The following is a 16,742-nucleotide window of genomic DNA, read 5'->3' as shown; positions in this document are numbered from 1 at the left end:
CAGGGCTATGTACAGGGATTTTACAAGGGCATGTCATAGCTTGCAAGAAGCAAGTGAATATTTTCCTGTTGGTACAACTGTTTTGGCATGTGGTCGAGTCTATGTTTGTGTGTACACACATACACGCATAATTGTTTCCATATTGACTGAAATTCCTTTAAAAATGCATTGTGTGTTAATAGACTGTAGCACTTAAGTAAAGTAAAGTGACTGCTGTTCTCCTCACTGCCATTCTCTCTGTGTGTGTATGTGTGTGTGTGTGTGTGTGTGTGTGCAAACCAGTACCTGGCCCTGCCAGAGCAGGTTGGGGCAGTTCTTGTATTTACCTGACTACTGCTTTAGCTCTGCCTCTTTTCTGTCATTTCCTGTATCAGGTTTGTGTGTTTGTGCATCAGGAGCTGGCATCCCAGAGCATGTAGGGATTGCCGGGGGGGCCTCTGGACTAAAATATTCACTTGGCGACTACCAGGACAACTCTAACTCCTAACTGGACCCTCCTTAATAGCACACATCAAGCAATTTTTAACAAGTGGCCCCTGGGACAAAGTCCTCTTTCTTTTACTTTCTCTCACTTTCCCTCCCTCTTCCCATCTCATTTTTCATCTGCCGTAGCTGTTGGATTACCTGTACAGGTAAGTGAGAGGAATTAACTAGTCTGAGAATATTTACTGAAACAACTTTCACCTCAGTAGGAAAATACTGACCTTTGTTTGATAGCCCTTTTACTTGTTGACTCAGCACAGCTGTGGATAAATGTTATTTGTGTAGACAGCAACATGAGCTCTTTTCAGTAATAATGCCAGTGAAAATGTGTGTGTTTGCACACATGGATACACGTGCGTGTATAACTGGTGGTGTATCTGTTCAGATATTTACAGCATAAACAGTGAAAGCACAGATTAATCTATGTCATCATTAGATGTTACCAGTTTTGGCCATTACTGTCTGTTTAGCTGGAAAACCCAACAGCCAGTCACCTGTCAGTGTGCAGAATTGTGTGTGTGTGTGTGTGTGTGTGTGTGTGTGTGTGTGTGTGTGTGTATGTGTGCGCTTGCGTGCGTGCGGGTATTATGCTATAAATGTGTTTTATCAGGACATTTCTAGTGTCCCCATAATTCAAATAACTTAAAAACATATTAAACAATGTTTAATTGAAAATGTAAAAATGCAGAAAGTTTTTTGTGAGGGTTAGGTTTAGGGGTAGGGTTAGGGGATAGAATCTATAGTTCGTACAGTATACAAATCATTATGTCTATAGAGGGTCCCCATAAGGATAGCCACACTAACGTGTGTGTGTGTGTGTGTGCTGTATTTGCTGTTATCTCATATCTTTATTGAATTGTGCCGCATATTTGGCATGTCTTATTGTTATCAGTGAATCTATCAGTGATATGACTTTATTGAGAGTGTCAAACATAATGAGTCTTTACAACATGCCAGTTATCAAAAGAAGAGAAGTTTTAATATAATGAAATGATGTAACAAATAGATGATCTGATTCACTAGAACACCTGTGTGAACTTGTAGGGAGCTGACATTTTACCTCATAACAGATGCCACTTGATTGTATAATTGTTATGTATGAAATTCATACATTTTAAGTGTGGTTTAAGTGTTCAGTTGTGTCCAAATACATGTTTGGACCATTGTATGTCATTTAGATGTAGAATCAGTGGAATAAATAGATGACAAAAAGAGAGGGAGTAAGAGAGGGTGATGGAGAGCCTGAAGGAACAGGGAATACAAAGGGGTTGAGGAGGAAGACGTTGCAGAGAAAAATAATGTAAATAAGAGGTGGTAAGTGGTAAGGAGAGGGGTTGGTAGAGAAAAAGGGCAAAATATGTGTGTAGGGTGGTGCTATATACATTTACATATGAGCACTTATGTAATTCTCTACATGCTATACTGGAGACTCATGTAAAGTTGTGATGTGCAGTTCAGTTTCCTTCTACAACATAGCAGAAATATACTGCCTCATTTCACACATTGGTGTTTGTCTAAAAGTCTCTTAAGAGATACAATATACACTATGTTTCAATGTTTGTTATTATTGGCCCTTTTTTTTGTCTGAAATTATCTCACGCTCTGAAATGCACAAAACAACCTCGCACACTTTCACTCCTGTCATATCTTTGTGTTTTTCTTGTGTGTAACTATGCTCATTAATAACCATAGTTTCCATTGTATAGTCATTATATGTGCATTAATCATAAGCATTAATCATTATTGTAGGGCATTATTAATTAGCTATAGGACTCAACAGTTGAATAGTTTAAACAAAAGCGAACCCCAAGGCTTCTTGTTAGGTCCGATTCTTTGTTCTAATGTCACGCTGTAAACAGTGGGCATCCAGAGACTCAGGAATGCTGTGGAACATACTACTAAAACATGTCTGAACAAAGTCAAAGACAGATCCACAGCAGGACTGAGAGCGAAAGATCCACCCTGGGCTTTTTTCTCCAACTGTTGTCTTTTTAAAGAAAGCCTTAATTTTTTTCGAAAAACACCGGTGGTATATGGAGGCCCAAACCTGCAAAATAATAAATAAATAAATGTAATAATAAAAAAATAAATAAAGGAATAAATGTCTTGATAAAACAAATATATATTTTGTTTTTAATTAAATGTATTCCTGAATTTATTATTGTATGACTTTATTCCTTTATTATTTTCTATATTTATTTGTAACTTTTGTTTTATTTTATTTATTTATTTTGCATTGTTTTTTAGTTTTTTATTTATGTGTTCATTTATTTTTATATATTTATTTTTTCCCACATATATTTATTTCCGTATTTATATATTCCCATGTATATTTATTTATTTATACATGTATTTATTTGTACTTTTCTGTGTGCAACATGGAAATGAGGGAGACAGTCCTTGTGTAGCTGACAGTCCAGTGCATTTGAGAGCTCAATAGAACTTATCGAAAGCAAATAAGGGCGTCCCACCTTAGCACCCTCTGACTCGCACAGATTTAGAATATGCAGGGAAACGTTTTGCACAGAGTTTAACAATCCTGGGGTGCGTTTCCCGTACAACGACGTAACTTGCTGCTCCACTACCGTAGTACGATGCACTGTTGAAGAAATCAACTTGCTAGTCACGACTGTTTCCCGAAACCGTATTGTCGCAAATTGGTTGTTCAACCACGTTGGTTAATGATGTCACACATGTGGTGGAGTAAAAACTACTTTTAATGAATCTGTTTGCGATCGAATTAATGCTAGATGTTTTGCTATAAATTACGGATATGTCATATGAGGACTCTCTCATATTTTTCTCAGTTATTTGCTTTATTTCCAGATTCAATCATAGGCTCGTTCTTACGCACTAGAGCACGTTCACACATGCGCACTCTTCAAAAACGGTGCTTTAAATCTATTGACAAACTAAAAGACATAAAGTACATTTGTATGTCTTCTAAATAAAATATACTGATTGTACTGAATGTCATCTTGCTTATTTGGCTCAAGATAATAATTTATTAAGCCCACATGTTATAATAACAAGAAACTCTGCTTCTAACCACAGGTCGAGAGCTGTCGTTCCAACCACACAACTCTGCGATGCTGTTTGCGAATGTTCGTTGGAACGATGGTTCCGGGAAACACCGACTCGTTGAACTACGATGATAACGACGGAACTTGCGACCATAGTTGGCTAACGATGCTTTTGGGAAACACACCCCAGGATGTGCTTTGACATTCATACCGGCCTACAGCTCTCCTAAACCATCATTAAGCACCTCTACTCTAAATGAAACAGTCATTTGATGTGTGGTTATCGACTTCATTCGGCTTACATATACATACATACATAAACGATCAGGAAAATTAAGCATGGTTGTATCTTTTACAATTAAAAATAATAACAACAGAAAACAATATTATGGATTTGCGGACATCAAAATATGAAGTTATATACACAGAAAAAAAATCATAAGGTAAAATCATTTCATTTATGAAACTTGCTCATTTTGTGGTTTTGTTGAAGAAACAGCTCCCCATTTATTTTGTGATTGTAGTATAACCAATAAATCTTGGATTGACTTACGTTCTTATGTTTTTAGCCCCACAAATAGCTATAGTTTACACGATATGGCTATGACCTAACGTCACATCAAAACATGTCAAGAGTAATCAGCACATGCTTCAATCTACAATAAGCCAATAGTAAGCAGGACCAGCCCACATAATTATCATACAAGAGACAGAAATGTAAGAATAAATATAAAAATAAATACATTTGGGATTTAAATATGGAAATAAATACATGTGGGAATAAACAAATATAAAATTAAATGAATGCATAAATAAATAATAATACAAAAATTGAAAAATGAAAGAATATTTTTTTTTTAAGAATACAAATAAAAAGAGAAAATTATAAAATAAAGGAAAAAAGTCTACAAAACAAAATTTCATGTATAACTTTCATTAAAAACGAATTATATTTGTTTTATCAAGAAATGCATTCCTTTATTTATTTTCATATTATTACATTTATTTATTTATGTATTTATTTATTATTTTTGCAGGTTTTGTCCTCCATAGTGGTACCTCAAGACAGAAATATCTTATATAATTACTGAATATAGTTACTTACTCTAACGTATAAATCAGAACTTGAATAATGATTGTTTTTGTTTGTTTTAAGTAATACAGAAATGGTGTCAGAACAATATACCAAGGAGGTCAATACCTGAAGAAAACTAACCATTAGCATTCCCACCTCAATGGCAGTTCCACCCTTTGTTGCAGACAGTTAATGTATAAAAGTATATGTCCATTTCACGCTGAAACTCAGTCACTGGCAAAACAATGTTATTTTGTCAGAATACACAGTTACTTTTGAATGGCTCTCAATGGAAAAATAACTTTTTGCATCTACTAGCAGAGACAAACTTCCCATGCTAACCGGCCAAACTGTGACCCATTGGTATATACACGTGTGGAATTTGCTTGGATGTTAGATGCCAGGTACTAGTTATCACAGTGACACTGTGGAAAAATAATTAAATACAGGAACAACAAAATGTGCTCACAGTTTAAGTGTTGTAAGGTGTAAATGCGGTTGAATCCTAAACATCTACCTGTAGTTTGAGAGCAAAAAGAGGGAGAAATAGATATATTGTGTTTGAGTTTGCATTAATTTCTTCATTATTGCATTGCTGTGCACTTTGTTTGATGGGAAAGATATAAAAGTGCTGACCCATACACACACACAGAAGACAATTTTTAACCGAAGCTGTTAAAGAAGGGGCTGATTAGGCAGAGAGTTATACCATTATAAAACTGTTAACACACACTACATTCCATTACTTATACACATGCAAAGTCAATAAAGCCATTTATTTTCAGTATTTCTTATTATGTCATTAAACATTGATTCCAATTGATCTGAGATCAAAAAAGCTGAACTCTGTGCATGGTGTGTGTGTGCGCGATTGTGTGAAGCTTTCCTTTGATTGTGCAGTTGAATTTCATTAACACTTTCTATGATTAAGGCCCCAGAATACTCACTGGGAAGTTCTTCTTTGTTCTTCGCTCAGTGCCAGAAAGAAGTTTGAAACACCTGAGCAACAGTATACTGTTTGCGTACATTCGGACACACCGCATGGGAAGGCTTATAGAGGAGCATTTAAATAGACTTCATGTAAAACATCGACTAATACAACATTAAAATGTGTTATCAATGGGTTCATGCCTCATTCTTTGAGTAGAATTCACATGAGATCAGTAAAAAAAGTTGTTATAACCTCTTGATGATGATTTAAAGTAATATATATGCACTAAATTATTATATATTACTATATTATATGCACCAGTTACACTCTGTTATTGTAATTTATGATGACACTGATACTACAGCAAATAGGTAGAATACAGAAAAAAGAATGATAAGAGTCAAAACTCATTATGTGAATGGCTTTGTGCTGCAGATGACACATGAATGAAGCAGCATATCAAACAACAGAGTGAATGTGAATTTAAGAGTATTTAAGTATATTTAATTTATTTTATAGACTAATTAATAAAAAAATCGCATGACATATTCTTGAAAAAAATGTTTACGCGAACGATCATACAGAGGTGGGCAAGTCTGCACAAGCTTGCTTACTCTGCATGGTGGTGTGTTCCTGGTGACTGAGCACCAGGTCACACCAGTGGCAGTAAGAAGGTGGTCAGCTAGTGTTACTGAAATTTTGTGCTGGTGAACTGTTACAAACCAATGAAATTAACTAAAAAACATCATTGTTTTGGCCAGATTTTGTTCAAAATTATGTCACACCCATTTATTTTTTAATTTCTTATTAAGTATACCGGAGCTATTAGCACATACTTACCACCATTTTCCTCTGGGCTAATGGTTACTTAACAAGCAATATTATCTCCCCAGTGAGAGTATGAGGAAAAGAGAGAGAGAGAGAGAGAGAGAGAGAGAGAGAGAGAGAGAGAGAGAGAGAGAGAGAGAGAGAGAGATAGTTGAGGGAAGAAGAGTAAAATGGCACAAGCAGCCATTAGAGAGTCCTGTCATTCTGTTTGTTTTGAACAATGGATTTTTCGCTAGAACTGCATATGGGAAGACAAAAGAAAATGGAATATTTAAATTAAATGAGAGCCTCGGGGTAAAAGTGTTTGTGTGTGTGTGTGTGTGTGTTTGTGTGTGTGTTTGTGTGGAAAAACATGTCCCCACAAGGATAGTAAAACCTGAGATCACCTACCTTAATGGCTTATTAAACATACAAAACAATGTTGTTTTTTCTTTAGTTAAAAATGCAAAATGGTTTCTGTGAGGGTTAGGTTTAGGGTTGGGGATAGAAATTATCGTTAGATCTGCATAAAATCCATAAAATGCATGAAAGTCTATGGAAAGTCCACACAATGATATAAATAAAGTGGTGTGTGTGTGTCGTGTGTGTGTGTGTGTGTGTGTATGTGTGTGTGTGTGTGTGTGTGTGTGTGTGTGTGTGTGTGTGTGTGTGTGCAGGCTCTTCAAACTCAGCTCAGATTACAAATTGGGGGTCAGTAAAACTATTCTTATTAATTCACCGTCAATACACTGTGATTCAAGGGTTCTCTATTTAAATTAACAACAAAAATGGAGGTCTTATTTAAACACAATACACAGAAATGGATAGAGACAGTGTGTACATATTGTGTGTTCAGTGGTTTTGAAAGTGATTGTCCTTGGTGAGAAAACGCAGAGAGATGTTTATGGCTGTAATAACACAATGCTCCCATTGTGTCTGTACACGCTCATACTCGCATGTCATTTTTCTATGTGTAATACAACAGGTGTGGTGATTCACTCTGGTCTTATGTAAGAGCACCATGACCAATGGACTTCATTGACTAGATAAACTTTAAGCTTGTCTATAAGGAGTGCACATTAACTCAGCCACTCATAATTACACAATCACATTTCTTTTTTCTGTAATTTGACTTATTTTGCTTTTATACCAAGATATATATGATATTAGATAAAAGATGTCTTATCCCATAACCCTCAACCCACAATGCCTTTTGTTTTTTTACATTTTCATTAATAGATTATTCAATATGTTTATTAAATTTACATTATATCATGGGGCTGTTGGCTAGTCCATACAATGCAGGTGATTTCAGGCTTTACCAGTCCCAACTTTGATGTCACACACATTTTACTTGACTATATGTGACCATCTATGTGGACTTCTAGTTGTTTTTATATAAAGCTAATTATAAATATTACAGACTAACCCTAACCATACCCCTAAAAGAAAACTCAAAAGAAAAGAGAGCCTTGAATGAAGCCAAGCAGAATCGTCTGACTGAGGTTGTTATAGACAAAACTTCATAGTTTAATTTTCTGAAGAAAATGTAAATGTTGCTTGCCGTGGCAAAACTCGGTACCACAATGTCCCACCAAGGGCTTCAGGACAATGCACCAAGTCAAAGGAGCCCACCCCCATTTGCCTATATGTTGTTCTGGAGCTGAGATATTGCAGTGCCCCCCTGGGCTGCCAAGGTTGTCATTTGTTCCATTAAGTGCCTTAGTACAACGTTCTGAGTCATATGAGTCCACCACCATGTCTCTACAATGTTCTGGTGCTGAGATATGATGTTTTGGGTTGTTGCTAGGGTAGTACTTGGTAGTTGCTAGGGTGTTGTGGGTTGTAACTAGCTAGAGTGTCACTAAACTTGCCTTACTGCCCCAAGTATAAAGATGCCACCCTACTTGTCTATGATTTTCTGCTCCAGAAAAATAAGCCCTCTGATCCTTTTTCAATGTTAAGACTATGGGCTTTTTCATCCGCTGGGGAATATAATTTATTTATTTATACACACAAAATGATTGCATGTATTTTAATTATACATAAACAGCTACTGATCCCCAACCTGAGCCTCTGAAAAACTTCTAGAAAAATACTAAATAGATGTTGTTAGGATAGGATGTTGTCTGTGACCATGCTAAAAAAAATTCCACAGAATGGTAGGATCAAATTCCAATCTGCCACTATATTAAACGACTGATCTATTTTTTTTCTCTCCAACTGTCTTTATTGAAACTCAATGTTATGTGAATATGTTTTCAGTGGAATTTAAAAAGCGTTTTGAATCAGTCTGATTCATCCTTCTGCTAACTCTTTCTAAAAATAGAATAAAAGTAATGATTAATGGGCATAAAATAAAAATGTCCACTGCCATCATTTTTCTAAACTGTGTATGTGTCTTTGTGTGTGTGCGGCTCGCCTTTCCAGTGAACACAGTAAACAAGATTATGATGTGAACACACCTATTGGCCATAAATGACTCTCATATCCTTTTCTTTTTTGTGTGCTCCTCCCATGCAGGTGGATGGTTTAAAACGCTACCTGATCCAACAAAGCCCTCCAACCACAAAGAATCACCACCTCTGTAGTTGCACTACAACCATCTTCACCATATCTTCATTTAACAATGAGTGATCAGGAAGAGCCGGGCACCGTGGCATTGCCCGTTTGTGGTGCCACAGGAGGCACTCCTACCTCACCTCCTTCTGACCTATGTCACATCTGTGGACAGCGGCACCTACAAGAGGAGAACCATGAATACACCTATAAGGATGAGGTGGATGATGACCTCATGTGCCACATCTGCCTTCAGCCATTGATCCAACCCCTAGACACACCCTGCGGACACACCTACTGCCAAGAGTGTCTGACAAACTTCCTACTGGAGAGTGACTTCTGCCCTGTGGACCGCATCCCACTGATGCTGCAGACCTGCCGTAAGTCCAGTCTACTGGTCCACAAACTGTTGGACAAGCTGACGGTGTCCTGCCCATTTACTGAGCACTGCACTGAAGAGCTTTCCCGTGGAGAACTGGAGGGACACATCAGGAGCAGGTGAAGAAATCACTCTCAAAGCTGTCTTTGATGTCAAATATCTTAACAAGATTTGAGCTTCTGTTAATGACATTTGGGCTGGTATCAAATAAGTTTAGAGGATAACCGCTTGAGACGCATAATATGATTTAGCCAAGTATAAAATATTCTTGGATCAGCCTCCTGTGTTGGTCATGGAACAACATTCCATGCTGAAAAGATCAGCTTAGGCCAGCATTAATTACCAGTCTGTTTTTATGCTGGTTAGTGCTGCATTGGTACAGGTCTAGCAGGTGGACCACCATCACCATGCTTTTAACCATCAAAACTTGGCTGGTGGATGTGGTTCTCCAAGGATGTCTTGCTGGTTAATGTAGTTAACAAGTCTAGTGGGGACACCAGTACACTATCATCCCATATTGGGGTTCAGAATCCACAGCACAATATATGCTGGTGACAAGCAATTTTCCCTAAACCAATTGTAACCTACTCCTACAATCAGTGGGAAATAATAAGTTGATAAAATTGTTGTTCAAACCTCTAAGCCCAGCTCTAAGCCTATCCCTAACATCAACCAAACCCTAAAATCTGATTGGTTGATAGGAATGTTGTTTTCAGGACCGACAAATAGGTTGATTCAGATCACACTACGCAGCTTGCCGCACAATAATGTAACAGTTGCCAGAGGACTGTACCAGAGTCACCTAATGTTTTCCAGACAATGGATTTGATTTGAATAACATTTTCAGTAAATAGTGATCTTCAGACCCTGTTGAAAAGGCCACCATAGCTGGTGACCAGATATTGGGTTTTGGATTCTCATTCTACAAAATGAGATGCTGGTGTGCTGGTTGCCCCACCAAGCTTTTTTAACTCTGTTAACCAGCTAGATCAACAAGCTTAATCAGCTAAGTTTTACTTGTAAACACCCTGGTACAGCACAGTTTAAGATATTGAATTGAATAAGCAAGTTTGATTTGTCTGCTTGCATAGTAAATGTTTAATATAACTGTTATACTGATAAATTGAATACAGACTTCGGTATCTCATTGGCATTCATAAGACGCTCTTTATTCATTGTCATTCATAAAAGACTCTTGTCATTTATTCTCCACAAAAGAAGACATGTGTCAAGCACATTTATTGCTGTGTGTACTTGTTTGTTTGTTTATTTCAGAATATTCTTGTTCTTCGCTCCTCAGAGGTGGAAACCTCAAAGTGACCTCTATTTAACAAATAAAGATATCTTCCACCTCAGTGCCTTTGGGGACAATATGCTAACTAATGCTTTTCATTGGACCACTCTCTCACTCTTTCCATTTTCAGGATGGTAGAGTCTCTCTCGTTTCAATGGACTGTGTCTGAGTCATTAGCGTGCCACAGGCCTGAGGGCCTCAGTTGAAATTAATTGCATTTTGTAACTTGCTTTAATGGAAAGTTTCCCTCTCATTTAAAATTCCACTTATGGAAACATAATCAACTTGCCCTTTTCTACACTCAACCAAAAAAAAACACACTTGCTTCTTTCCATTCTATTCCTCCTTTCCCCTCCCATATCACTTCTTTCTCCTTTTAAAGCTGGGCTCTTGGGTTGTCAGTTCATCTTCATTTGTCTTTCTCTTCCGCTCCCTTCTTTCTCCAATGTGGTTTGGAATCTGGTTGTTGTAGTTGGTCCAGGACTTTAAAGTGGGACATCGTTCAGAATGGGATGGGAATTAAGAGGAACAAGCACTTATGAGGACTAGCCAAAGACTCTATCTATGTAAGAATGGCCTAATTTGCTTGTTTTTTCTTTTTTTGAGGACTGTTTGCTTGTGTCATCTGACTTTTTACTACATACAAAGTTCCACTTGAATTCATGCATATTAATTTCATAACTAAAAAGCATCTTTCAGGGCCAGCTGCTACTGATTTTGTTTGTTTCACAGCATTTGTGGTCATGTGATGTAAAAGCGTGAGGTTTCCTTCATTCTGGTGACTCATAACAGTGTGTTGAGAGGATCTAGTGTGTTTAGTAAGCTTTTGATGGTTGCTTGTGGATGCTTTGATGTTTTATAGTTCTGCTTGATATTTGTGTGTGCTTTGGAGCTATTTGTGACTTAGTTTTATATAATATGTAGAGGTTTGTGTCTTGCTTGTTGTCTGTGCCAGATTACATTTATGTTTGCATTCAAGCATGTCAAGATGCACTTTGTCAGTGTATGATTGTGTTTGCATGTTTTTGGTGGTGCATGGACTTTCCTGGAATCATTGTTTAAATAAGGGTGGAGAGGAGACTGTATTGCCTCAGGCTGTTCTTGGGTTCTCTTACAAGCACATTCAGTATTTATGGTAAAACGCTCTTTATTGTCGCTAGATCATATTGTTTGATTGAATTGCTGTAAAATTTGGGGCCTATGAACCATTTTTGTTTGATTATGTAATCATGTAATTTATTATCTGTTTTGAGAATGATTGGAATATTTAGTAGGAACAATAATAAGACTGTAGCTGGGAAGTAGAGTGTGGTTGTTCAAAAAGGATTATCTTTACTAAGTTAATATCCATCCATCCATCCATCCCATCAACCAACTCACCATCCATCCATACCACCAACCAACTTATAATTTATCCCACCAACCAACTAACCTTTTATCCTGTCAACCAACTCGTCATCCATCCATACATCCATCCATACATCCATCTATCCATCCATCCATTGTCTACCCCCCACCCAAGCACACACATAAACACACTCACACCCCTCTTTATGACTGAATGAACTGTTAATCTGCCAAGGGGGTGGTCTTCAACACATGCTCTACCTTGAGGCATAAGGACAACGATAGATGGACCATCCAAGCCTGTATCTCCCCCTATCTCCAGTCTCTGATGGTTTGCCCCAGCTCTCTCTCTCTCTCTCTCTCTTTCTGTAGAGCATGCTGCAGTATAAGTCAGTGGCTGTGTTGCTGTACTCACATATATTCTCCCTCTATCTATCTCTCCCTCACATTCACAGCAGCGTGTGGGATCGTGAGCGTAAATCCTCTTACACTTGGATGATGCCCAGAACAGATTAGACGGCAACGCAACCATTGCATCCGACCAGTGTGCCAGTGAATGCTGCTCTCTGTCTCCTCTCCTCCCTCTACCTCACCCCTCTCATTTCTTCTCCGCCTTGGCTGCCGTCACTCCAGTGCACCTGCCTCCTCTTCTTCTAGAGTCTTTCTTCATCCTGCGCTCTGCTCTCCTCTGTTGGCAGCGCTCCCAGTCCTACCTCTCTACACTATCTCTGCTGCTGCTGTTCTTTCTGTCTACTGCTGAGATGACCGGGCTAAAAGACTGAGGGAGGCATAAACAGAAAGACAACAAAAGAAAGGAAAGGAAAGTGGAGGGACAGAGGAACAAGAAGAAGAGGAAGAATCGATTCTATACTTGAAGATAAGGAGGAAGGGGGGTCAGTACGGTCTAGAAGTGGAGGAGGAAAGGACAAAGAGGAAGGGGATAGGGAAAAACTGCATTCAGAACAGAGAAAGAGAGTGAAATCAAAAGAAAGAGAGAAGGAACAGGAGGAGCCCTGGAGAGAGGGGGTCATGAAGGCCCTGCTACTGTTGGTTCTCCCCTGGCTAAGTCCAGCAAACTACACTGACAATGTGGGCAACCTGCACATCCTCTACTCAGAACTGTGAGTAACACACACATCAGCTCACTACAGTATGAGTGTGTGTTTGTCCTATGTGAGTTAGAACCATATGTACAATCTGATCTCCTAGTTCTATCCAGGACAGTCGCACTGTACACCATCCCGTCCAGCACTGCAATGTGTGCAGCTGGTTGGTTGTGTGTGTGTGGCGGGTTTGGGTGGTTTACGAGGACATAGTTTTTGGTTACAAACTGGTAATTACAAGGGTATTATGCTATAAATGTGGACATTTCTATTGTCTCAATAATTCAAATAGTTTAAATGTCCTGCATTAATCCCGTATTATGCATCTTAATCCCATATTTTTTTTTCTTTATCTAAACATAGCTGTGTTTGATTGTGCATGCAAAACTGTAGCCATTTGTGTGTATGTTTTTGTTTTTTAGAAGTTTCTAGATGTATTATCGCTGTCTAGTGTATTATTTTGGAAGGAAAGATGCTTTCACCACTGTTCTTTTTAGTGGTTGTGAAGCTTTAGACATAGGATAGGTGGTTATGGATGTGTTGTATAATAAAGCAGGTTTTGTTTTGATGCGACCAAGCAGTGAGGGACACTGCAGCATGGCTGAGACGACCTAGTGTGTGTGTGTGTGTGTGTGTGTGCATGTTTATGTGGTTTACGAGGACATTTTTTTAGGTTACAAACTGGTAATTACAAGGGTATTATACTATAAATGTGGTTTATGACAAAATTTCATTTTTATTGAAATGCCTAAAGTTTTTTGTGAGGGTTAGGTTTAGGGGTTGTGTTAGGTTTAGGGGATAGAATCTATAGTTTATGCAGTATAAAAATCATTATGTCTATAGAAAGTCCTCATAATGATAGGTAGACCAACATGTGTGTGTGCGTGCACGCGTGCAGGTGTGTTTTCGCAGCAAATATTCAGAGAAAACTGGAATTTGTGTAATTTTGTATTTTGTTTCTTATCATCACATGTTATATAGCTATGGAATTTTCTCTATCATTGCACACTTATTTCACACTTGCCAAAAGGACTGAATGGACAGAAACATACACACACACACACACACACACACACAGACACACACATCTTTATTGCTGCTAGCCACACCATTCAGAAAATCAAAGCACAGAAACTCAAACATTAACACATATACATGCACTCTTATCAATCGCAGAGCTTCATGCTACAGTGTTCAATCTATACTTCTTTGGTCGAAATCACAACATACTCTTTAAAAGAGAAATATACACTCTTATTTAGCAAAAAACACATTGAACTTCTCACATGCTCACTTTATTGTGCATTGCACTGATTAGAAGAGCCTTCTGCACTCATTGTGAATCTGCTGCACGTGTGTTTGGGTGGAAGCTAGTTATATTGATCCTGGGTCCTTTGGCTGAAACACCATTGTGCCTTGTAAGTGTGAGTGTGTGAAAGCCTGAGCATAGTACAACAGACTACATCAAAAATTCCTTCTCTTCTTAGAGTCCAAACTATACACACACAACACAAACACACACATATATTAGTGTAGACAGAATGGAATTGGAGGATTGGAGAGGAAAAAGACAGTGAGGTGTTTTCAGATGTGAAAAACGAGGGATGAATGGTGAGGAGACAGGGAAAGATAAGGTAATTTCCTGGACCATCTGTCCATGTGTTTGTTTGGCTGTGATCTCAGAAGATGAGGTCTTTCTCTCGCCTTTTGCCCTCTGTGTATGTGGGTCACTATGTGAGCCATGTTGTGTGATTTTTGTCCATGTGTTTGTGTATCTGTGTGCAATCGGTAGCCATTCCATCTCTGATGCATTGAAAAAGAGAAAAAGAGAGGGAATGGATAGGAAAGTCTGCTTTTTAGTTGGCTGGCAGAAGAATGGTAGCATGGTCATTCATCTTCATCCTGTGTAATGACAGAAACCTTCTATTCTTATCTCTCCCTCACACTCACAGGCTTTTTTGTTTTTTGACCAGTTGTCTGTTGCTTTGCCCAGAATGTCTCTCTTAATTTTTATATATATCAGTTTCTATTCTCTGTCTCTGTCTCTCTGTCACAAGCAGTGGTCTTCCTTGTTCTCTGCAGTGCAAGGTTGGACATTCACAGGGGGATTCAGCCCCTCATCTTTGAGCTTTACATGTTTAATTTCAGTTTAATTAAAGCAATAAATAGTCTTTTTAAAATGTCATGGAAAGGCTTTATTCCGACTGAAGTACCAGATCGATTTTTGCGAAATGAACAAACAGACTTAGATATTGCGGTTGTACAATAGCTCGGCTTCGTTGTGTTTACACGTTAATCGGAACACAATCAGTCTCTGTGTTTTGTGCATGCTCCAAAAGGTGCCGTGAGGCGTGTATTTAACCTGAATGTAGAACGCAACACAAAGCAGAGAAGAAGAACAGTCATTCAAATGGGATAAATCAGCCTCCAAAGGGCACTTAGAAAGGAAATGATAGTCATGCAGCGAGATCACGATATTCATGCTGTGGATGGTAAAGTCTGTGATGGGAATAGGGCATAGGGATGATCACTTCTGAATGGAACGCACTCCATATTTAGTGAATTTTAAAAATTATAATTTTTGGATAGATCAGCAGTCTATAAGCCATTCACACCTGTGACACATTGATGTGCCTCTAATTATTATTCTCTATTCTGCCCATTGGCTAATCCTCTTATCTGTCTGCCTAACACTCATATCACCCAACACCCATCTTCGCAGTAGCATCCAATATCTATCTTTAAAAACAAGAATAAAAAACTTTTTCAGTATCTTACATGCACTAAGATCACAAATTTCATCATAAAAATCAATAAAAGAGGGTAACAGGTGCATACCATGGCCAAGGTTAACATGCTAGCATTAGTACCAAGAATGCAGAATGTAAACATTACAAATGACACATTATACTGCATTTTACGTTCAGTAATCATCAAGTAGATATAACAGCTTCTTTTTTTAATGGATATTAAATTCATAGAATGAGGCAGAAAGCATGATATATATTAAATATAAAGCCTGAAGCAAATTACAGGTCCAGGGACAACAAGTGACACACAGACAACAAACCTAAAAAAAATACCAATGATCACTGGAAAAATATAGACAATCCAAATGTTTCTTAAACGTCTATTTATTCACAACATCTTTCCTCAGTCTAAACGTTATTATTCCTCTTTACACTGAGTTTAAAAGGATAATAGCCTAATGAAAGAGAAGAAAAGCAGAGCTCTGATAGTTAAAGTATCCAGGAGCAAATTGCGTCGTATTCTGCCTTCAGACATTACCATAGCACAACATACACCTAATCTGCACCAAAGCAGCCAATAAAGAATTTAATGCACACGACTGTAAAGTTCTCCATGTTGTTGTGTCGTTTGTGTCTCGCTGTTGAGAAGCTAGTTAGCTCAATTCTTCGCCACACTACTTTGACACAAAAGGGCAACTAGCACTGCCAGCACTGATCTCCCAATTGATTATTCTTAGCTGAGGCTGCCTGTTCTCCCTTTAAATACAGTATGTACACACATGCACTTACAAATGCCCCTGGAGTTGGAATCACTTGGTTGGATGCCATTTGACATGATTAGCTTACTGGTCAACACCTCAACCTGTCTGAAAGAGAAAAGTCTGTTTGTTTATGTCTGCTTCAATCAAAGAAGTGATCTTGTTCTCTTTCTCTCATGCTTTATCATTCCCTTTCTTTCTTATGCTTTGGGATGGTTAGTAAGACTTTGACT

The 16,742-nt window shown here is 38.1% G+C and overlaps 1 protein-coding gene across 1 annotated transcript in view; it reads left to right on the top strand.

Annotated features, from left to right (window-relative positions):
* The first annotated feature begins 323 nt into the window (after positions 1-323).
* The window catches only part of LOC127622340 (E3 ubiquitin-protein ligase LNX-like), a 65,590-nt gene continuing 49,171 nt past the window's right edge, over positions 324-16,742 (top strand). Inside the window, 2 exon segments of the mRNA XM_052096416.1 lie at positions 324-632; positions 8,843-9,376. Coding sequence (XP_051952376.1) covers positions 8,949-9,376 — 428 coding nt within the window. The 5' untranslated portion in view covers positions 324-632; positions 8,843-8,948.

The sequence above is a fragment of the Xyrauchen texanus genome, chromosome 28 (genome assembly GCF_025860055.1).
Source record: "Xyrauchen texanus isolate HMW12.3.18 chromosome 28, RBS_HiC_50CHRs, whole genome shotgun sequence".
Taxonomy (NCBI): domain Eukaryota; kingdom Metazoa; phylum Chordata; class Actinopteri; order Cypriniformes; family Catostomidae; genus Xyrauchen; species Xyrauchen texanus.
The sequence above is the reverse complement of the archived record's forward strand: the minus strand, read 5'-3'. Positions and strand labels throughout refer to the sequence as shown.